The 24,053-nt window shown below is 41.9% G+C and overlaps 1 protein-coding gene across 3 annotated transcripts in view; it reads left to right on the forward strand.

The window, feature by feature from the left end:
• COL28A1 (collagen type XXVIII alpha 1 chain) overlaps positions 1-24,053 on the forward strand; it is a 67,980-nt gene that overhangs the window by 21,788 nt on the left and 22,139 nt on the right. For all 3 annotated transcript variants that reach the window (XM_083405340.1, XM_083405341.1, XM_083405342.1), the window contains exons 11-23: positions 914-967; positions 10,113-10,181; positions 10,299-10,367; positions 12,138-12,206; positions 14,724-14,792; positions 15,642-15,710; positions 16,271-16,339; positions 17,631-17,699; positions 18,146-18,217; positions 19,055-19,123; positions 20,603-20,674; positions 21,532-21,600; positions 21,704-21,772. In XM_083405340.1, the coding sequence (XP_083261466.1) occupies positions 914-967; positions 10,113-10,181; positions 10,299-10,367; positions 12,138-12,206; positions 14,724-14,792; positions 15,642-15,710; positions 16,271-16,339; positions 17,631-17,699; positions 18,146-18,217; positions 19,055-19,123; positions 20,603-20,674; positions 21,532-21,600; positions 21,704-21,772 (888 nt within the window). The remainder of the gene's footprint in view (positions 1-913; positions 968-10,112; positions 10,182-10,298; positions 10,368-12,137; positions 12,207-14,723; positions 14,793-15,641; positions 15,711-16,270; positions 16,340-17,630; positions 17,700-18,145; positions 18,218-19,054; positions 19,124-20,602; positions 20,675-21,531; positions 21,601-21,703; positions 21,773-24,053) is intronic.

Raw genomic sequence — 24,053 nt, forward strand, 5'->3', positions numbered from 1 at the left:
CCAGCAATTCCTTCAAATTCACATTGAACTCCTGGGGTTAATTGGCTCTGGATACTATTCTTATTATAATCGCCCCCCCCCCCCATTTTATATTATATTTATTTTATCTCAAATGAAATAGGAAGATTGGGGGGCTGTATTGAAAGGTACTATCAGTGTGTAGACCACTGGCCTGTGAACAGTCCAATTGGAGAATAGCCTCTACTAAAGGCGTCATGGACTTTGAAGAAGCACGAACTCTGACGAAAGGAAGAAATGAACTAAAAGGAAGGCACATTTGGCAATCCCTCACTGTGATCAACTCCCACCCTGAAACCTATGTCCCCACTGTGGAAGGATGTGTGGATCCAGAATTGGCCTCCACAGTCACTTATGGACTCACTGTTAAGACTGTATTCATGAAAGGCAATCTTACGTGGCTATGATTGGTCACCAAAGAAGAAGGTCAGAGTCAGTTGGAAAGTTCCCCTGAACTAAGAGCAAGGGAATAAAAAAGTTTTACAATGAAAATGAACACACACAGTTATGAATTCTCTCTTATTGCAAGGATCCACACACATATTTACAGGTTTGTGTTTATTACTGAGACTGTGCCTGAGGTTATGCATAACATGCTTATTGGTAAAAGTCATAGAATCATAGAATCATAAAGTTGGAAGAGACCACAAGGGCCATCGAGTCCAACCCCCTGCCAAGCAGGAAACACCATCAGAACACTCCTGACATATGGTTGTCAAGCCTCTGCTTAAAGACCTCCAAAGAAGGAGACTCCACCACACTCCTTGGCAGCAAATTCCACTGTCGAACAGCTCTTACTGTCAGGAAGTTCTTCCTAATGTTTAGGTGGAATCTTCTTTCTTGTAGTTTGGATCCATTGCTCCGTCAAAATTCTCCTTTCTTTATCTTTCTAAAGGGAATCAGTGGTCCTCCAGGTGAGCCTGGTCCAAAAGGCATTCAAGGAAATAAGGTAAGATGTACCATTTTGAAGTGGGATTGGCAACAAAATGTTGCAGAGTGGGAGTACAGGCTGTAACAGTTTTAGGTGCGTCCGATATGTGCATGACTTGAGGCATTTTTTGAAATTTGCACTTCTCTGATGTGTGCTGTGCAGTTCTCTCACCAAGCAATGTGCACAAAAAATGTATCATATAAGGGAAAACTGCTCTAGAAAAAATATGTATATTAGGCCAACCTGAGTGCAAAGATGCGTATATTAGGAGAAATTCACACCAAAATGCTGACGAATTTTCATGAGGACTTGGGTTTGTTAAAAGTGACACATTCTGCCATCCCTAGTTACAACTCTGTGTATTTCCCCCATGCCCCGTAATTGCCAATCATTGGCACGCCAGCATGTATCAATATATTTATTGTGCTACTTGGGTCTCTTTGAACATTGAATAGCTAAATATTTATAAATGCCAGGACTAGTGTTAACAATACTATTTTGCACTTGACTGTCAAGACGCGGGAGTTTTCATGAATGCGGCCTCTATTACATTGTATGTGGGCGTTCATTATGTGAAACATCCTGGCCTTGTTTCTGAGGCAACCAGAACATTTGAAGATACAGAGGAACTGCTATATGTGGAAAGTATTTGTGACAGTAAAAGATGCTGGAATCTTGGCCTCACACAGGCTTTTTCCTTGCCTTGAATTTTCTCATTCTTTGTTTGCTGTCTTTCGTACAGATCTCTACTGTGCCATCTCAGCAGACAAAAAAAAGGGGGGGGAGGGGGAGAATAAATCCCACACGTTATCAGAATCTTAAGCTTTTCCGAAACACAATGTATTTTGATTATAATATTGATTCGGTGTGTGTTTTGGGGAGCAGAGACCACGTGCAGATAGGAGGGGAGGGGGAAAAACACATGTCCACAACTTTTATTGGTTGCAGTCATAATAGCATAGGGCAAAGCGCCTGCTATAAGGCTGCGCAACTGATGGCCCTTGCCTCCAGCTCTCCTGGATGGGGGACCAGAAGGGATTTGCTTGGGGATTAGGGGGCCATCTTGGCACAAGCCATTCTGGAGGGCCATACCCACGACCTGGGTGTGTGGTGACCAGCCTTAGCCCTTGGGTTCTAGCTGATGCCTTGGAATAGCCCCATCCAAGGTAGCTTCAGCATCACCAATTGCCCTCATTGGCCAATCATCTGTGATGCTGTGACATACCAGCAACCTGTCTCCCACTCATTGCACCAGTAGTGACTTTCATTTTAGGGGGTGAAACTTACTTTTTGCAAACTTCTTCATTGAGGGGTCTTTAAAATATGCTTTTCAATGTGGTGAATTCAAACCTGCTATCATTTTTGTGACTGGACAACATTTAGCTTGGCAAATCTACATTTGATTCAAAAGCACATAAACTTGGTCTCGGAAAAACCAAAGAATTTTAATTTTCTGAAAATGTCAGGTAATGCAATAATTTTTTTGGTTTCTCTGCATAAAACATATCCTACTAAGCATACAAAGACTCTCCTCCCTGCAAGAGAGGGGAGTGGTTGTGGCTGGGAGCCGGACTCCGCATCAAGCAGGGGGTGTTTGCCCCCTGCCTCCCACTCACCTGGCTGGCGCCCACACCCACGGCCAGGCACCCAACCAGGTGCCTTCAAGGGGGCATGTACAGCAGCGTAAATTGCTGTGGCGCCAGCCTCCCGGCTTCACTTTTCGTTGTCCTGTCGCGAGTCACCCACCCTCCACTCCCTTAGAGCAGGGTTTCAGTTTTCTTTTGGCCTTGCTATGGACCTTAGGTTGGTCGCCCTGGTTGTCCGGTGGTCCTGGTAGGAATTTTTCCATTTGGCATTAGGCTTTTTGGTTTTTTCGCCTACCTTGTAGCAATCGTCACAACTTTCGTGGTATTGGTGGGTAGGTTAGGCATTGGAATAATGTGTTGTGGTGTCGAAGGGCTGGGTGTGGCCATCGCCTACGCCTTCAATTTTTGGGTATTCCGTTAAAGGAATCCAGCGGTCGTGTATTCTGTCCGATGCCTGCGTGGCGGGAGGCCATGGCACGACCCTCGGTGACATCAGGGGAGAGCTTATAGTTGGATTAGCATCAACAGGCTCCGCCTACTGGTGAATAAACCCCCCTGTTTTAGACTCACCCCTCTCCAAGTGGGTGGAGTCAGCTGACATAACCCAATGCCTAAGCCAATACCTTTTCACTTGCTGTAATCAACAAAGTTGTGGCCTTTTCTTGCCCATTAATCTTATATCACGTCTCCTTGTGTTTCATTCCACTATGCGGGGATCGGGTCCTCGGACCACAACATTATCTTGTTATATCCCCCCCCCACACACACTTTTTTTTAATAAATAGGACAAGTTATTGGAAGTTGCATTAAAATATATAAAAAGGCATTTATCTTTATATAGTTATATACCAAGCAAAACTAAATTTAACCAAAATATCTTCTGAATCCCCAAGTCATGTTACAGCTTTTCAGCATCGCTCGTTTTTGAAGTTTGAAAGCTGAAAAATTCAACATGCTCTATTGTGCAGTAGTACTAGCTACCTTAATGAGAAGAGGGAGAAGTGGAGATAAACTGGTTTTTTGTGTTTTTTAAAACTTATTTCTTGGCTCTGACACATTTATTTGCCTTTTATACATACAGGGCAAGTTAGACATGATGTTAATTGTGTGAATGCAGTTATCATGCATATTTTGCAAAGAGCCTCCAAGGAGAAGCTTGAGCTGCCTTAGAACCAAGCATTAGGGCCAGGGAGTAATTTTCTCTCCCTGCCACAGCCCCAACAAAATTCTCCCCTCTGAAACTGCCAACTGTATTTCAAATAGAGCCGTTATTGGGACCAGTGGATAAACCCCTCCCTGTGCTGTGATCATGATCCAGGTCGGGGGATGCCACAGCTGCAGTTAGTTGAAAGAATCCCAAGAATCCCAACCATGTGATTCAAAGGTGTGTTTAGCATTTTTGAATCTCTCCCTAATAACTTATTTAGAAACCACCCTTGGAGAACAAAGTGGTGATCAAAAAGGCATTTCTGGGATATTGAATCACAGAGGAGAGAGATCAATTGACTGCATGTACCAAATGTGAATGACTGTAACTCAGGGCGAGTTTCTATGTGTAGATTTTATATACATTTTTAAGCAGTTGGTGTTTTTTTTTGGGGGGGGGTAGGTTTATCTAAAATTTTGGGAATTATCAAAGCTGTTCTGATCACATTCAGGGCTGGATTTAGGTTTGATGAGGCCCTAAGCTCCTGAAGGTAATGGGGCCCTTTATATGTCCAGCTTGTCAACAACAAATTGTCGCTGTTTTTTGTGTTGAATATGCTATATGATAATTTATGGACCTAATAGGTATCTAAAACCATTTGCACACAACAAAGTATGTATTTTATCAAAATAATTCTTGAACTGAAATACAATTAAGAAGAATGTAGGCACCCTATATATAGAGATGAGCAAACCAGTGATATTTTTTGGGAGCAGGTTAGCAGGCGGGGCCCATTACTTGCATCATATGAGCCTACACACAAAAAACACTCTTGCTGTATGTAGGTTTTATTTTATTTGTTTTTTATCTTATATTTTGGAAATGTTCATCCAGTTTTTCCCCCTTTAATTTTTTTTTGGGGGGGGGGCCCAAGAGAGTGGGGCCCTAAGCTATAGCTTGTTTAGCTTATACGCAAATCCGGCATTGATTACATTCACTACATTTTTTAAGCACATGGTTTGTCATGATCTTTGCACATGTTGGAGCATTCAGAATCATCTCCAGTCACTAGAAAAGTTAACTTGTGTTGACTTCACCATATAAATAGCTGTAATGTCACTTGCTTTCTGCTTAATCCCATTTAAGAATGGGTCAATCAGCAACAATCATATAGAGATAACTCCCTTGTTGTAGAAGCACTGCCTTGAAACAGAATATTTTTTATCTTTAAAGCACTTTATTAAAAAGAGTAGCATTGCCAATAATCGGCTCCTACGTTACATTGTTGTTTTATGGGCTGAAGGAACATACAGAAGAAAGCTTTTATGAATAAATGCATTTTCAGCAGACAAATCCCAAGAGATCTCTTGCTTTTTGTGTTTGCAAAGTAAATTCGGATCTGAAACATTCCCATCCTTAGCAAAGCCTTGGCAAGTCATTATTTACAACTCCTTTATTAAACAACTCCATTATTTATCTTCTGGACAGAAAACTGTATACAAAGATACAGAAGCCATCCATTTTTTAATTAGCGGATTTTAAAGTGGAATTTGCATCTCTGCACCCTTTGGTTCTCAGACAAATGAGCTTCAGCTAGTAAATGAACTTGCCCAAGAAAGAGTTTTGCCCAGTAAAATGAATGGCTGTTTACAGCTCAATAAATACCCATTCAGCCTGTAAAGGTCAGTGCCTTTTTCATGTGAGTACTATGGCAGACAGATACTTAGCAACCTCTCCAAAGTCTGTTATCTTTACAGAAAGATCATTCAGTGCCCCCCTTTTAGAAAAAAAGTTTCCATACACTTATGAATGAATTCAAAGTCTTGCAGTTATTTATATGGTGGACGGCTACTTTTCCCAAGTGTATAAATAATAAGTCTGTTCTCAGGACAATACCACTGGAGCAATTCAACTGCTATGGAAGAGGTTTCTGACAAAATTAATGGAGAAGCTACCGATGGCTTTCCAACTGGGACACAAATGTGGCATGCATTTAGGATTGCCACTGCCAAAATTTTCTGTGGGTCTCCTTAAGCACTTGATGAAGGCATTTGTTTAGTTTTGTAGGTTGTCAAGGGGGAAAGAGAATTCCATTCTCGTGAAACAAGCCAATATTGATAGCCGTGGATGTTCCCTCTGAGTCATATTCTAGGAAATTTCAATTCTGTGCTAAAAATACATCCTGCAAAGGAATGAAATTAATTCAGATTTTTGGGCAGGGCTAGCCTAACTCCCAACCCATTGCAGCAGTGGGGGATAAAGATATAGCAGAAATGTCCCTTTGTTTGGCTCTACAGGTCTGGCGTTGAGGTGGGAAGGGGGAAGCACAGGTGAGCAGATGCAGAAGCTACCACTGGTGACATCTTTACCTGTAGCAGCCAGACTAACCCCCCTGAAACATGGAGTTAGGTAGGAGAGGGATGGGACGGGTAAGAATTAACTGGGCTACTTGCCATTGATTGACCCAATCTGGAGCTCTCTGCTGTGCCAACCTGGGGCTAGTGCACTTGAAACATAGATGCAACAGGCATCTTCTATACTTACTTTTAAACATTTGCTAAAAACTTTTCTATGCCACCAGGCTTTCTCAGACAATTAAAACAAATATTTTCTGGAATAGTTAGCTGGATGTGGGTGGTGCTGTGATCTAAACCACTGAACCTCTCGGGCTTGCTGATCAGAAGGTCGGCGGTTCAAACCCCCACGACGGGTTGAGCTCCCGTTGCTCGGTCCCAGCTCCTGCCAACCTAGCAGTTCAGAAGCACAGCAAGTGCAAGTAGATAAATAGGTACCACTCTGGCGGGAAGGTAAAGGGTATTTCCGTGCACTGCTCTGGTTTTGGTGTTCCATTGCGCCAGAAGCGGCTTAGTCATGCTGGCCACATGACCAGGAAAAACTGTCTGCAGACAAACGCTGGCTCCCTCAGCCTGTAAAGTAAGATGAGCGCCGCAACCCCAGAGTCATCTGCGACTGGACTTAACTGTCAGGGGTCCTTTACCTTTATCTTTTTAAGGTGCATTCATATTTATTATAAACTACTTTGATAATTTTTTAAAAATGAAATTGTGGTATACAAATACTTTCTGTAAATAAATATGTATTGCTTTTTAAATTTGCGTCTGTCAATATACATTAGCTTCAGAATTCAAATCCATACTTTTTATGGTGTTTTTCTCTGGTTTTGGTTATTGCCAAAAGTGGCCGCTCTGAACTCATCCCTGACTGTGCTGTGGCCTCTGGTTCCCCAGAGTCTAATCTGCTTGCACTGGCTTTGGCCTTGCCTCTTTGGTTCACGTCCTTGTCTCGACACCTGACCATCCTGAGGCACAATGGAAACCTTGTGATTCTCAGCATTCTTGTTTTGTACGGGAGGGAAGAACCACAGAAGTTGCCAGATGTAGCCCCTTCCCTCACACAGATAAAATGGGAGAGATTTCTTTTTAAACGGCTTACAAAAGAAAAACCCCAGTCTTCACCCTACCCCACCCACAAAAGGCATTGCAGCCTTAGGGCTTCAGCTTAATGCCAGAAAATGTCATGGGTGCATATATGTTAATTGTATTAGCAGCTGCTGAGAATCTGGAAACGATCCAGGAGTTACTTGAAAGGGACTATTAAAGTGCGTCTTACATAGCCAAGAAGAAGAAAATCCAAACAATTATATGATCTTCATGGGTAGCCTTTTTCATTCCACTTAGGCATACACACATGGACGTACACCTCTGGATAATGCTGGGACAAACAAGTGTTTTAAATTAGGAAACGTTCCATTGTGCTAAATATTCTGGATGATTTCTTGTCGTACAAGCTCTTGGAAGCAGGGATATTTGGAAAGCAGAAAGACAGCCTTGTAAGAAAACTGCCAGTTCTAGCACAAAGTGAAAACACTGGGTCAGGTTGACAGATTTCAGATGTTGGCTTTCTGAACCTTTCCACTGCAAGAGGCCTACTGTCAACATTATAGATCTTGGAGTTAGGTGGATTCTGGAGGATGTCCTCATGAACCAAAACGAGCGTGTAAGCCATGCTTTAAAGTTATGCTGCTAAAAAAAAAGTTATGGTTCTGCCTGTGCAAGAAAAGTAAATGAGAGATGTTAAAAATTAAACTCCATCTTACTCTATGTACTAATAATGAACCAAATTCTCTTGAGTGTGGGTCTTTCTGTAGTCAAGAGATCCAGAAAGAGTAATCGGTAGGCTTCAATGAACCCCAAGATTTGAAATGTACAAAATGTCTTTAGGGAAAAGCCTAGCCAGGAGCACACCAGAAGCAACCCACCTGAGGACTGAGCATGTCTGGTGGCCGCAGAATGCATGCTGACTGTTTGCTGGCAGAGGGCGGGGAAGAAATCAGTGGAGAGATGGAATGGAGTTTCCTAGAAAAGGGCATGTCTGATTGACTGGAACTCTAAACAGGAGTGCAGGTTCCATTTTTGGGGTGAAACTTATTGTTCTTAAGGGGTGGAGAGGAGAAAGACCTTCTTAAGCCTTCCTCTCTTGACGTGCATTTGGCTGGCTGATACTTGCTATCAGAGATGTCTGTCCTAGATACCTGGAAAGGGAGGTTGGGGTTTCTTTTTTTAATATCTTGATATCATTATGGATGCATCTGGACATTAAAGATCCTTGTGCAATTAAGAGTTAATTTGCCTGGGGGGACAAAATCAGATACTTTTGGAATGGAATATATTTGACCAAATGACAAAAATCTAGATACAATGTCTTCTTTTTTAGAAAGGCTGGTTCTGATGTTCTCACAGGGCTTCCTTGCATGAATCCTGTCATTGTATAGTATTTACGGTAGAAACTCTGCCAAGATCATTAGAAAGCAGACATGTATTAGCTCTCATGTTGTTCTTGGCTTTTCTTCCTTTTCCTGCTGTTGGGAAAAAAGATATTTCTTGTTGATAATTAACATCGAAAAAGTATTAACTTTTTCACCACCAAAGCATCTGTGTGTAGCAGACATCTGAAAAGCTCACATTTCTTCCTAAGATATTTTAGTCTAAGAAAGAACAAATCAATGGAAACTTAACAGTGTGCCTTCTAATTTTAAAGTCAATAGTTTAAGGATGCAATCCTATACTTGATTTCCACTGGCTGAGGGCTTCAGGATTTGGGGGATGCCTTATTATGCTAACAGGCCACCACCTATGCTGCTGTTACCACACAAGCCCTGGTAAGGAAAGAGCTAAGTAGGGATGCCAGAGACTTCCATGGAAATGGGAGTGGAAATGGCTGCAATTCATAGAGGTCAGGAACAGAAACTATGCCAATGAATATGAGCAGTATTCACTTTTATTGTTTATTATTGTTTTAGTTTGCAGACGTTGCATAACCAATTGCTTTGTTTTCTGCATTGGTTTTGACAGTAAAATGCTTTGAAATTAATGATGTGATTAATGATGTCATTAATTCCATAGCTAACTGTTAGTTTTGGCCAGGGCATGTAGAGAGATGCATAACGTAGGTTTTAGTGGAAGGCGTGCTGTAGCGGAATGGAAACAGTACTGGTTGCAGCAAACACAGAATAGGACAGAAATTGCTGCCTCATTACATTCCAGCTTCCAAGTAAAACAGGTGTGGCATTGTAGCCTTGGATTAGTGTGTAAATTCTGCTGAACACAGTGGGACTAATTTAATCCATTCCGAGGTACATGTTGCTTTAGAAGTAAAATCCATGAGGTTCAATGGGACTTACTCTCAGGGGACTATGTATAGGATTGCACCTTAAATTCCATTGATTTCACTTAGACAATTCAGCACATGCTTAAATCTTCTGCTCAGAAATAAATGGGACTGGATCTATAACCTTTGAGTCCTTACTTTCTTGTAGATAAGCTGGCATTTTCATGAATTTGACATACAGCCATTTATAAATTCAATTATGTTGTCTGAAGATGGAAAGCCCATATCGCTTCAGATTATCTCATCTGTGCAGTGCTGTTGAACTGTACCCAAACCACAGGAAATCCAGTTTCTTTGCTTTGTTATTTTAACTTCTAGCTAAAGTAAAAGGACTGAAAAAGATTCTCTGTGCTCGTTCACTGCCACATGAAGAGTGAAAGATACAACAAGAGAAACATATGTTTAAAAACAACCCAGTCATAAAGGGACTATTTCCTGGTATGGGAATATGTTAGTGTGTCAGAACACCTGCTATTTACTGTGTTCAGTGGAGTCACACAAGGATAACTTAGGAGCCAGAGCTGAAATGCAGGGCAGCAATAGAGCTTGGGGAAGCACAGCAATTCCTAGAAGCCATTTTGCTCGATCTTTGTACTCAAAGTCCAATGGGATCGTAAAGGATCAAATCAACACGGTTCTCAGCCTGCGTACTATGGATCACGAATTCATTAAATAGAATTTCTTATTCACATTGTTTGCCACTCTACAGACTACTCATTTGTTTATTTCTGCTTCTTTTAAGGGGGAGCCAGGCCCAGCTGGTCCTTATGGCCCTGCTGGAGCCCAGGGAATTGGATATCCAGGACCTAAGGTAATGTATAAGATCAACGTTGGTAATATGCTCATGGAAACATCAATGGTTATTGGACTCTGTTGCATTCAGAACAGCAACACATTCCTTTAAATGCTTATCCTTTAATTTTACAAGGGTGACAGAGGTCAGGAAGGAAGAATCGGGCTACCAGGACCTATTGGGATTGGTGAGCCAGGCTTAACAGTAAGTAAAACGGTCAAGTTTTTCAGAATTTTTTTCTACACTGTTGGAATTTTTGGGTGCAGCTGATTGAAATGCAGTGGCAATGTGTATTGATTCATTACGAAGAATAATGAACAAAAACAAAAGTAAACCACAGGTTTTCTGCTTCCTGCAAAAGAAAGTTTTGCAAGGGATCAAAATGAGACTGAGAATTAAAAAATAACATCCATACTGTTAAAGAATTTCTGCATTTTAGCTGGAAATAAGTGTCACAATGCATTGGGCACCTCTCCTGTATAAGTCCCATTCAATTGAATGGAGTCATTTCAAGGGGACTTGTGCAGAACTTTCTAGTTTGGTATATTAAATCCACCCATTTGACATGGCCACTGGAACTCTGATCTGGAATTCTACCACCTGCAAGACTGTCCCATGCATTTCAGTAGAGGCAATGTGTTTTCCTTAGGATCATATAATTTGCCCAAAGCATCCCTGATTATAGAACATTTATTCATTTTTTCACCCCTTGTATTCTTGCTGTATTCAGTGCTGTTTTGTTGCCAGCAGAAAATGGCAAGGGGTTGGCTCAAGGCTTCATCATGCTTAGAGCAGACCTATTGAAAACCAAGGAGTCTTAGGGTGTTTCTTTTGTTAAGGGGCCTTATTTCCCCTACCTTGTCTTCTGATGGCTGCATACTTGAAATATTAACTATAGCTTTAGCAGCTTTAATGGAGTGTACATTCTTGATCCCAACCCAAGTCCCTGGCATGCATGCAGGGGATTTAGTGCATACATGAAGCTTTGCAGAGTAGCTTCCTCTAGTGTCTTAAGCATGGAGACCTAACTTCACATGGTGTGGGGCTGGGGAAGAAAGTCAATTCTGTTCACATTGAACCTACCTAATTTGGGGCAACCCAGTCAGATGGGCAGGGTGTTGTTGTTGTTATCATCATCATTATTATTATTACTTTTTGAAACAATACACGAACTGAAACGCAGCCCTCCTCCACAATTTGCACCTCTCCAAATTTTACAGTGCAGCTCCCCAGCCAAGGAATGTATACAAAAATGCCTAGGATGAAGTGTGCATATAAATGCATATATTGCTCAATAGGTAAAGGTAAAGGACCCCTGAGAGTTAAGTCCAGTCGCGAACGACTCTGGGTTGGGGCGCTCATCTCGCTTTATTGGCCGAGGGAGCCGGCGTACAGCTTCCAGGTCATGTGGCCAGCATTTTCTGGCGAAACCAGAGCAGCGCACGGAAACGCTGTTTACCTGCCTGCCAGAGCGGTACCTATTTATCCACTTGCACTTTGATGTGCTTTCGAACTGCTAGGTTGGCAGTTGGTCAAAGCCACATGCAAAAATGCATTATATTAGAGGAAACTGGGTTGCAGAAAAGTGTATGTTAGGCAAAAATGACATAGAAAAACTATTATGTTAGGAGTATGCTAAAATGTTGGGGGCTACATGAGGACTACTTAAAGTAAAATCCACGAACTGATGTGGAAATGTGAACCGAACTTAAGATTGAATAAACGAGAAACTGAAAGAAACTGAAACTGACAGATGAGCCCATCCCTGCTTAGTTGTTAAAAAGCCAAATGTGATTTGCTAATAGCATCCAGTTAAGCCCCAGTGTGGAAATACAGTGCACACCTCATATCCCTGCGATGCATTTTGTAACATTGAAGAAACTGGAGGGAAGCTCTTTCATGCACTGTGGGATCCAGGTGTAGTTCAGAGACCCAGAGGGCTTTGCGTCACACCATTTGTCCTTTCAACTCCAGGGTCCACGTGGTCCTGAGGGCGTGCAAGGCGAAAGGGGTCCACCAGGAGAAGGAGTTCCAGGACAGAAGGTAAATGTTTCAGTAAAAAAATTTGAGGATTTCCAGTTCACTCAATTTATTACCTCCCCCTCCACTTCTTTGAGTGAATTACTAGGCGTGCATTTGGTTCTTCAATATCTTCTTGCCACAACTTTCCCTTCCTTTGTCTAAAATATGTTAGTATTTCCTCACTTTGTCCCAGGGTTACCATTTAAGGAGGTTGGGAGTGAAGGTTATCTTTTCTATTCAGGAATACGTGTGAGAATGCCTCAGTAGCCATCAGTATCTCTGGTCAACTCTGTGCTGTTAACAAACAACCTTCATAGCGAAAATCTGACAACAGTTAAAACATCCTAAAATAACTAAATCCTAAAAAATTCACTACTGTTTTCTCTTAATCCTTTCTTAAAAAGGGCTTTCCCTGGGTCTTGTTATTGACAGTTCCTGCCTCTCAAAACACTCAGTGGTGGTAGCTATTGGAGGTGATGGGGGTAAACATTGGTGACAAATGTTCTTTCCCCAATCCTTCAGTTTCTTCTTTTGCTGCCTTGTTGGGTCTGTGGTGATTCCTATTCCCTAGATTTATGTTACCAAACACCAGGCCTGCGTGACTCCTTCTTAGGCAGTTAGCATTCTCCTCCCTCAGGCCAATTAGTATTAACAGCCTGGCGATTGTTATGAACCATTAATTAAATGGATCTCTGTACTAGGCCTGCATCCCAAAGCACCAATCCCTGCTCCAAGTTTATTCAGAAAGGGGAATTGTTTGACCTAGCCCAATAATATTCCTGCAGTCGAGGAAATGCCTACAACAAAGGCTTGGTTCTATTTTTTCTGTAGCAAAGTAGGATAAAAATGTCAGAAGCAAACCAATAAATCAAATGCTCTTTGATTTATTACACAAAAGGATTTGTGTGTCTGTGGTATCTGCAGAGCTTTTGTTCAGTCGCAGCTCGCCAGAACTCGGTTCCGGCACCTTTCAGGTGTGTGCCATTGCCATTCTAAGAGAACAGGGAGGTGTTCATGGTGAGTTCTGGCACCTCTTTTTCTAGAAAAATGGCACTGGGTATATGGATCAAGTTTTGTGGGTTGGTAACATGACCAACAGCCCAAATCCTTAGGAGGGCCCACAGCTGAGTCTCCAGCCAATCCAGAATCCATCTGCAGCCATCTGAGGTCAGTGGTTCTCTCAGCACTCCTTTGGAGCCTGGGTGGCTGTGGCTGGCATCCATTGTTTTAATGCCCCCACAATGTCTCTGGGACCTTGTTATGGCATCATGAGCTCTCTGGGTGTAGCGTTTAGGTTGTGATTTCCTGTCTGAAGTGGCTTCCTTTTGTAACTTCAATGAGACCAGCAGGAACCCAGCTGTCCTTAGCAGCCCCAGCTGTCTTCCTACTCTCAAAGAGGACCTGTTTTCTCAGCATCTTCATGCCACTCATTCTTCACCCTAAAAGACGACACCATTTGCAGTTGTATGTTGGGAAAGCAGGGCTGTCTTTACCTGGGGGTGCAAGGGGTGTTGGGGCACCTGGGTGCCGAATTCTGGGGGGTGCCAGGCACCCACCGCTGAAACTGCCCAAGCTTCTACCTGTTATGAAATAATAAATAATTTTGATTTAGCTAGAAAGACAAAATACATATATATCTAGTTATTACTGAAATGTATACCTACTGTTTCACTAAAGGACTTCCGACTTTGTGCGCTCATTTACCAAAGACACAGCGCGCTTGTCATTCACAATGGCGGCGCTTGTCAGACTCAACGACGGCGCTTGTCATTCACATCAAGAGATAAGGCATAAGAGTGGTGTCTGACATAAGCATAATAAAAATTAATTTGGGGGCTAAACTAAATTTGGGGGCACTGGGTGGATCTTTGCACCCCAGTGGTGCATATGCTAAAGACAGGGCTGTGGGAAAGTCTAACATCAAAGAATGCTAGAGTAAATCTCTGTGGAGACTTGCATCTTCATGGACCATTAGCAGTTTCTGGAAAATTAAACAACCTACTCATTAACATACAAGTTTAAAAATACAAAAGTGATTAACTGTGGAAATAAAAGCAGTTTTTAATGTCCTGTTCCCACATATATCCTGTCCTAGCAGATATGTACCGGAAGAGCCACAACCTCCTGTGGCTTGAGAGAACTCATTTGTTTTTCTACAATATTTTCCCCTCCAGTTTGCAAATATTGCATTCCACGTACTCTAACTGAAAAGTTGCCTGCAACTTTTACAGTGTCTAGACTGAAAATAAATGCTCACCCCACTTTAATATTGCTGTATGTGTCCTACTACTTCAATATTGTTATGCCTGTTTTATTTCGCTACTAGCAGACATTTAGCTACTGGAGAGGATATGCATAAATTGGTTGTTGCCTGTATATAAATAATCTAGGGGTTAAAGAACCGAACCTTGCTGTGAAGTAGTCGATGCCTGGCCATATCTGATTCTAATCCGATTTACATGTATGCATTTGTGGCAGTCCTGAAGGAATGTAAAAAAAGAAGAAGCTTAATTCAATGCTAACGTCATGTATTTTCAGGGTGACAAAGGTTCTGAAGGGCCAGCAGGACCTGTTGGAGCACCAGGGCCCTCCATCAAAGGAGATAAGGTACGATGTGTGGAACAGAGGGTATAAATTGTCTACTGCAGTGCTGAACCAGTAGAATGAAAGCTTATATGAAGATGGTGCCCTAGGAGTCTAAAGGACAAAGAAGAAATTCATTGTAAAGAATGCAGGAAAAGTGTAATGAATAGTTGCCTAGATTGTTAGAGAGCCTACATAATGTCTGTGTTCAGGCATAATGGTAGACTGTGGTTTGTTGTGATGGAAATGAGCCTAGCTTCCCCGTAGCCTCTAGACTTGCACGGTCCCCCTCTCAACTTCTTTTCTGGCATGGCTGTGGGGAGGAAGCTGAAAGCTTTCACTGGTGATTTTGATTAGCCACAGTATAGCATTGCATGTGAACTGCATTTGTTTAATCACTATGGTTTGTTTAAAGTCAGGTGGCTTCCTAAATCAGAATTTGGAGTTGGCTTGATTCAATCAAACCATAGTTAATATTTGCCATGGTTTGTCAGATTTGGTTGACACGACAAGCGATGCGGAAGCAAAAATTCCTGAACTTGTAGTCATGCTAGAGGAATAAGTGAGGAGGTGGAAGTGCTTGAGACTGGTGGGAGGTTAGCTTTGTTCCCAACATGATTTATTGTGACATCCAAATGCGCCCCATGATGTCATGACCACATTTTTTCATATCATTTCATCTCATTATTTCCCCAAATGTTCTCTATCCCATGATCTTTCCCCCCGGGAGATGTTCCTCTTGAATAGCTTGTGAGCCAATGTGCAAGAATGTGGGAAAGGCATTATAAACTTAAAAATAGTATGGTGATGAAGATGATGAAGAATGCCTTGACTAAAGCAATAACTTATAGGAGAGGCCATATTTTCATGCAGGGTGAACGAGGGATGGATGGACCACAGGGCATAATGGGACCACCTGGAACTGGCATCCAAGGAAAGCAGGTAAATGGACATCAGGGGACTACCTACTTTTGACTAGGTATTTGGTTGACTTATGAACAAATCTGAGAAGGAATTGTGGATATGTGATTCCTGTTGAGGACGAGGACATTATGCAACCATAGCCAGGACAGATTTATTGAGCTTTTGGAAGTCATTGCCCAGTCCTGATTCACTTCCATGTTTGGATTATGCTTTTAGCATACAAGTCATGTGTGAACAGATAATGTAGAACACATAGCCTTAACAGCAGCAGCAGCAGCAACAACAACTGTCACCCTGTTCTTCCAGGTTTATAATACAAAATATGAGATAAAAGAAAGGCTAGAATTTAATAGAATTTTTAATGGGGGGAGGGAAATAAGGAAAGTCTTAAGGTTGTGTTGAACTTACAAGTTACCCTGTATGCCTGTCAGTGTGCACACAAAATCACAATATGCTTTTGTGACCTACCTTTACTTGTGACTAAAGCTTGTAAGGTCACTCCCCTTGGCTTTGATTTTAGGATCTCTAGTGTCTAAGGAAGGGCAGTTCTGATTAACTTCATACTTTTATCTCTTTAGGGCATTCAAGGTCCAAAAGGTGTGCCTGGAGTGAAAGGGTCACGAGGCATCGGTCTGCCTGGACCAAAGGTATGCATTGAACTTGGAATAAATGCATTGTATGATGGGAAAAAATCAGATTCAATTTCAGATTTGTCCATTGCTACACAAAGATATCATACACGTGGTTGCCTCATTGTGTTTATTTGGCCCTTATGAGGACTTGACATAAATCTTAGTAAAGTATAGGTTTTGAACCATATCTGTTTTGATAAGCCCATTCTTTTCCACCTAAACCATCATAATGGATTAGCTTCTGGGTTGCCAGAAGAGCAAAAAAGAGGACACATTTGCCAACATCTACTTTTAACTATGGATGACAACTCTACCCATGAAAAAGAGGATGTGTCCTGGAAAAAGAGGACATATGGCAACCCTACTAGTAGAAAATTACAATTTCTGTGATCTGCTACTACATCTGCATTTCCATAACTGACTGAACATCAAGAGCTGGGAAGTGTGTGCACAGATACTCATCAGACCAACTTCCTGGTCAAAGATAAAACATTTCTTGAAGGATGTTATTTGATGGGAGCAATGGAAAGAAAACACAGTTCTCTCTCTTTTGAGCCACATTCCACCCTTGATCTTTGTGGGAAACATCCACAATATCAGTGGGTGATCTCAAAGACATGTACATGACCACATTCTGACCAGCACTTAAAGCTTCTCCTCTGTTGTATTGGAGGAGTGTTCTTGCCTCAAAGTGCACAATGCCGTGTTTTAGAAATGGAACGATCGCTACAGCTAGGGATGCATTAAGGCAGTGGTTTCTGTTCTGACCTGTCTCTGCCATAATTAGTTCAGTTTCTGGGAACCACTGCCTTCAGGTATTTGGATTCCAAAGGGTGCAGGCTAAAACCAGCACTTTGATTGGGATGTGGAAATGTATGGGAAGTCAGTGAAGGTGAAAAAGGACCAGTGTTGTGTGCTCATGCTACCTGAACTCAGTTGTGTGCCTGCACTCTTAAGATCTTCAACAGAGGCTGTTCTTCAGTTGACCCCCTTCAGTGGATGGGTATAGCTGAAAGGGCCTACTCAGTGGTAGCACCAAGGCTGTGGAATGCTCTCCCCAGAGAAGCTTGGCACCATTTTACCTTCAGTCTCTCCCTTGGGGTTTTTAATTCTGTGGACTGCTTTCATCATGCTTTCGTTTGTTTAATTGTAAGTTTAACTTTTTGTTAGGTGCTTTGAGAACCTGTTGAAGGAAGGGCTGTTGAATGAGTACACACACACACACACACACACACCCAACATTAACAGGAAATTAGGAGAAAACATTACTTAGTATGCTCAATATAAATATTTTTGTTGTTCTAAGGGACAAGAGGGTACATCTGGACCAAAAGGAGAAGTTGGACCAACAGGAATTGGACAGCCTGGACCTAAAGTGAGCCTGTTTTGAACACTTGTATCTAAATGTTTTGAAACTGCCTTTTTAAAGGAAATTGAGTTCCAGAGCTTCCTTTGAGAGGTGTGCCTTGCTCCCTGATAGTTCAGCTTTGTAACACTGATGGCTGCTTCTTGTGATACTTTTGGAACTCTGGTATAGGTACCAGATTACAACATATATTCCAATTGTACCAATTGCTAATAGCTCAACTATTAATAGCAGTGCTATTTTTGACAAAATGCGCAGAAGTAGTGGTCCATAAAGCATCAGTGCCTCACTGATTGTTGACATTATCAAGGGATGTTAAAATAAGGAACAGATATTCAAACAACCTATGCTGAGCCCACTAGGCCACATTGTAGGATAAAAAGGATAAAGCATCCCTCCCCAAATGATCCAGTGCCATGTTCCAACTTACTTGTTTTTTTAACCTCCTTCCAAAGGGAGAACCAGGAAGACCAGGATTTCCAGGAGAAAGTGGGAAGCCAGGTCTATCAGGAGCATCTGGGAAAAAGGTAACACCATTTTGTTTGTTAGCCGTTCATCTAAAACAAAAGGTCCAAGTTCGGTTTGCAGTGTACTCACCCTTGACAAACCATTCCTCAGCCTAAAGACCCGCCTTTTCAGCTTTCGACCTGCGAAATCTTATTTGTGCCCCCTGCAGTGGCATAAATGGAAGGGGAATGTGAGGGAGCACAGCTCGTGGCCTTTTCTCAGAGCAAGAATGACAATATCCTCAGTAGGTATCTGCCAGGTAATTGGAGGATAATTTAGGAAATTAGCGTACAGTAAGGTAGAGATTGAGGAAAATAATAAAAAAGAGAGGCTTTATACCATGTATTTATTTACTTGCTGCATCTATATCCCACCTTTATCTCCAAGGAACTCAAGGTGGTATACACAATTCTCCTCCTCATTTAATCCTCACAAGAACCCTGTGAGGTACAGTAGACTGAAAGAAGATGGTGACTGGCCCAAGGTCATCCAGTGAGCTTTATAGCCTAGTGGGGATTTGAACCCTGGTCTTTCAGGTCCTAGTCTGACACTCTATCCACTACACCTCACTGGCTCTCAGCTGTTCCCAACCCTACCTGGAGATGCCTGGGATTGTGTCTGGGACCATCTACATGCAAAACAGATGCTCTACCCCTGAGCTATGTCTGTCCTCCAGATGTCTTGTGCTGCTGAGATTTTCCTGTTTCAGATTGTTGTGTTTGCCCTTTGTATTTTATTGTATCCATAGGAAGTATTTAAGCTGCACCGGAAATGCAGTTTACTGAAGGGTGGAGTATAAATCAATAAGGCAAATAAACGCTGTGTGAAAATTAATACCCTCTTTTTATTTTTGTTAGGGGGAACAAGGATTACCTGGCCCAAGAGGCCCAGAGGGAATTCCTGGAAAGGGCGAGGTGGGTCCAAAGGTAAGATTGAATAAATGTGTTTTAGAAGTGTGAGAGTGAGTGAAGTAAAATCTCTCTCTCTCAGTGAAGGAAGTTGTAGGACTGGCGCCTTTTAATCACTAATATTCCATAGTTCAATTGTTTTCAATATTGCTTATGAAAACAAAACTAGATAGAGTTCTTGTGGGCTGCAAGTCTTCCCAACTGTGTAGAGATACACTTATGCACCTGTACAGATGGGGAATTGAACTTGCGAAGTTCACAAGCAGATGCTTCCACTGCTATGATGTCCCTCTGCATTCCTACCTGCATTTGTTCTACACACAGGAAGGGGCTCTAGTTTCAAGTCAGGAAGGGGCTCTAGCTAAAACTACAAGAACTTCCAGGTGTGCACATCCTTCTGAAAGTTTTTCTTTTTAACAGCAGATTTTATTAATTGAGAAAAGAAGGGGACTCCAAGATTTGAAGAAGTAACACAGAACAGGCAGTTATTAACAAGGCAGGACATTAATAATGAAATTAATATTAGTACACATTTGTATATATACCAATACCTGTACAATATATACAAATAGAAGATCACATAAGGATTGCTGCAATAAAAACATCACAGCACCTTCCTTATCCTTAAAAGTAAGTGGCCCTAATAAAGAAGATTCCACAGGGCTGATTGTGGCAAGCTCTGATCTGTAGGTTCACCCTATCTGTACTAAAAACAGGAAGGATAAAATTACAAGATAATGAAATATTAATAGCATATTCTGAAAGTCAACACCAGAATTTTCGTTGAAATTAATGTTCGTCCAGCTGAAAAATTAGGCTGCTTTTTCCTCCTGGAGACTCATTAATGAAATACTGGGCAAAGGCATTAATTTAGAAGTTTGACCTCATGGTCTGTTGTTTCTGGAGCCCCTTCTGTCCCTCCACTCTTATCTGGGACCATGGCACTCATCAGTATGTGACCATTGTGTGGTGACAGCTCAGAAACACTTCACTTGCAGTTGTCAAGCAGCTGAATGGCAGATTTCATATGAAAACCCAAAGGAAACTGTGTTGGCCAATAAGAACCCCACCCCCCATTTTGCAGACCTGCCCTAAAAAAAAGAATTCATGGATAGAATTGATAGTTAACCACTTCAGGGCCCATCAATTATCAATTTTCATTTTAGATATTCTTTTTTTTGTTTGTTTGTGGTTTTTTTTCCTTGATATTTTATTAAGGATTTTCTTGTTTTACAGAAGTAAGTGTAATGCCTCGTTGTTGTTTTTCCATGTAACATTTTTACAAATCCATTTCATTTGTTGAGGCATTAGGGGGAGAAGAAAAGGGGGAAAAAAGAAAAAAGAAAGGGGGGTGGAGAGAGGGAAGATGGAAGGGGGTGGGGTCGGGTGGCGGTGTTTCTATTATGTTTAATGTATTCTAAAAAAAACCCCCATAAATATATGTTGGATGGAAATAACTTTGTGCCACAGTTTATTTTATTTTATTTTATTAAATAGGGTGAAGAGGGACAAAGAGGAGCAAAAGGAAATGATGGTCAAAGAGGTTTGCCAGGTGATCCGGGACCAAAGGTATGTTACTTTCATTTCTGTGTTGCTTCTCTGTGTGTGGGTTCTGTCTGCTAAGAGCCTGTCTGTGTGCAGGGCATCAAATGCAATTCATATAATGCACCTGATTACCATAGTCCATGTTGCAGAAGCTAGTGCTCAACTATCTCGGCCACAGGTGAGAAAGACTTTTCAGCTCAAGGGCTGCATCCCCTTCTAGGAGAACTTCCTAGGGCCACAGGTCATGTACACATTATAACCAGGCAGAAATACTCAGGGAGGATGCAAGTCAGAGCCAGTGAAGGGGGTGGCCTTGGGAGAAGGGGGGTGGCCTTGGGCAGAGTCCTGAGGATTAGACAGAGAGGCCTGAGGGCCTGCATTCAATGCTCAGGCCTGAGACTCCCCATTCCTGGACCTGGCAGCTGATTGGTATGAAGGAGGGACAAACAGCATGGGCAGAGAGGTCCTTGGTCTTAGCTGATTTCCAAATGAAGACAAGGAACCTGACTTCTCCACAATCACAAACACCAGAGGGAGAGCACAGGCTACGTCACCGAAGACGCATCCCGCTGAAATTAAAATTAGCAGAAAGGAAACAAAATGATAGAATAGTTGCTAGATTGTAGCTATCCTGAAAAACGCTATGATCGAGATGAAGAGCAATTGTTGTGGGTCCAAAACCTTAGTTCAGAAAACTGAGATGATCCTTGAAGTCCTTTCTAATGAATTCAGGAACCAATTACGGGTATCCAATCATCATTTTGCAGCTAGGCAAAATGTTTTAGGGTCCTCTTGAAAGCCAGTACTTTAGGACTCCTTGTCATTGTGTGAATATGTTGCTGATAATATAGACATGCATTGATTATATATTTCTTCTGCAGGGTGAATCTGGTATCAAAGGTTCAGTTGGTAGCCCTGGACCTTCCATTCGTGGGCTTCCTGGCCCCAAGGTAAATGATGCCAAAAAGCAATGTGGAACACCCGATCCTGGTACTTTCCTCCAAAATTGTGTGATCCTTTAATAAAGATGTGTTCTTTTGTGTGTATGTTTAGGGGGAGCAAGGATATGCAGGACCTCCCGGGAGCGATGGAAACCCTGGAAATTCAATCATGGGACCTCAGGTGTGAAGTTTTAATAAAACAAAATATTGGCAATATGATTCAATACGACCACATACAAAGAAGCAGAAAGAAATACTAAATTGGGTGTTTTTAGGCTTGTTGGGCAGGATCAGGGCTGGTTAAAGAAATGCTAAGGCCCTAAGCCTCAAATTACTGACTGGGATTCCATTTAAATCACATATCACCTCTGTTTTGAAACATTAGCTGCCAGCTTGTTTGGGGCCCAATTCAAGATGCTCACATTAGTGTTTAAAGCCCTAAATGACTCAGGCCCCAAATGTCCCCCCTCCTCTGCCTACAGACCTTCTCAAGTGTTAAGATTGGCAGAGGGGGCCTTTTTGGTAGTTCCGTCACCCTCAGGAATTTGGGGTGGTGGTGACCCAGAAGAGGGCATTCTTTGTAGCAGCCTCTAAGTTATGGAGCTCCCTCCTACAGAGGTGCATCCGGCCACTTCATTATACAGTTTTTGGCAAAAAGATGTATCCCTTTATTCTGGCTTTTAACACCTGGAATGTGTATTTTTAGGACCCACCTTATTTGTTGCATACCATTTTTTGTACTTGTACATTTTTGAATCGTTTTTAATTTTGTGTTTTAAATTGTTGTAACCGGTCCTGGGACCTTAGGGTTAAGGGTAAGTAATAAAATAATAGTGATATCAAGCTTAAGTGGCCCTCTTTATTCAGTAATCAAATGTTATGATGTCAGCAGTAATCTGAAGTCGTATCCAACCAGGTGCAATGGATTTATAATAGCAAGCTGCCATCTGAGTCTTTGTTGCAATTCATTGCATGTACAGTCGTACATCGGAAGTCGAACAGAATCCATTCCGGAAGTCTGTTCGACTTCCAAAACATTCAGAAACCAAGGCGTGGCTTCCGATTGGCTGCAGGAAGCTCCTGCAGCCAATCGGAAGCCACACCAGACATTCAGCTTCCAAAGAACATTCGCAAACCAGAACACTCACTTCCAGGTTTGCAGCATTCAGGAGCCAAAACATACGAGTGCCAAGGTGTTTGGCTTCCAAGGTACAACTGTAAAGTTATTATTTTAAAAAACAAAACATTGTAAACACTTGCATTTTAAATCCAAAGACACATTTAGCGGCATGTCTAGTCTGGCCTTCAGAAATCCCAGGAGGTAGAGGAGTGGAAACACTTTGGTTAACCGCATATTAGGCAGCTAGAGATTGCAGATTTCTTATAGTTACAGGCACCAGGAAGGAAAATTGTAAGCTGCTATTCCATGGGCCCTGGTCATCCCAACCTGCCCAAAGATGGGGACTTGTTTTTATCTAAGTACATTATGTTTTGGGTCAGGAAAACAGTGTCCATAGTTCAGATGTGGTTTATATTATCTATTTCTAGTAAATATTGGTTGATGTATTCACCCCAGGGAATGAAAGATAGAAACAGATAAATTATGATGGCAATAATCCTGACATGCTAGTTTTATATGTACACAGATTTTATATATATACATATATATAAAAAACATACTTAGGGGAGCATTCAAACACCCTCAGTCTGAAATGCCACAGTCCATCAATTGATGTAAGCCTTTCGATGGCGTGGATGTCAGATTTAGGGTATTGTGTAATGAAGATGCAGCAATACTTATGCCTTCTAAAATCAGGAGGAATATGTGGGACAAAATCCTCAGTTCATAAGAGAAGGGTATTGTTATCCTATTTTGGTTGTTCACAAAGTGAGAACATCTGTTTGGCAACTCTTCCCAGTGCAGGAATTTGGAAGTCAAAATAGAGACAAGACCCCTTGCCCCCGATTTCCTTCGTTATTGAAATAATTAATGGGGAAACTACTTGATATTTTAAAACACTGGCAACAAACCAGAGGAATCCTTTAGGCACACCCTGAGGACTCAGACAATGTCCAGCATGACTTCCTCTCCTCCCATCTTCTTAGAAGAGGAGCTTGCCTTGCACTATATTGTATACCACTTCTGAATTTCCCCAAGCGCGGCATGCGGTTCATTGTGGCTTGTGGTGCAAGCCAGTTCTCAAGTATTGCCAGTTCTCAAACTTGCAAATTAGCTGTCAATGTCCAGACCATGAACACTTTGCCTGGTAGTATTCTGCCTGATGAGCAACAGCTCCCACCTTCCTCCCCGAGTCCTTTTCAATCAGAAGTACAATAGGAAGGTGAAGCTTCTCTGTCCCGGGCATAATCTATGCATGCTGTGACATGGCAGGCTGCCAGTTTTGCCTTCTCACATGCCGACATTGAAGTCTGGCAACATTAAGAGTTAATAATATGATGTT

The sequence above is a fragment of the Podarcis tiliguerta genome (assembly GCF_965153285.1).
Source record: "Podarcis tiliguerta genome assembly, chromosome: 12".
NCBI lineage: Eukaryota > Metazoa > Chordata > Lepidosauria > Squamata > Lacertidae > Podarcis > Podarcis tiliguerta.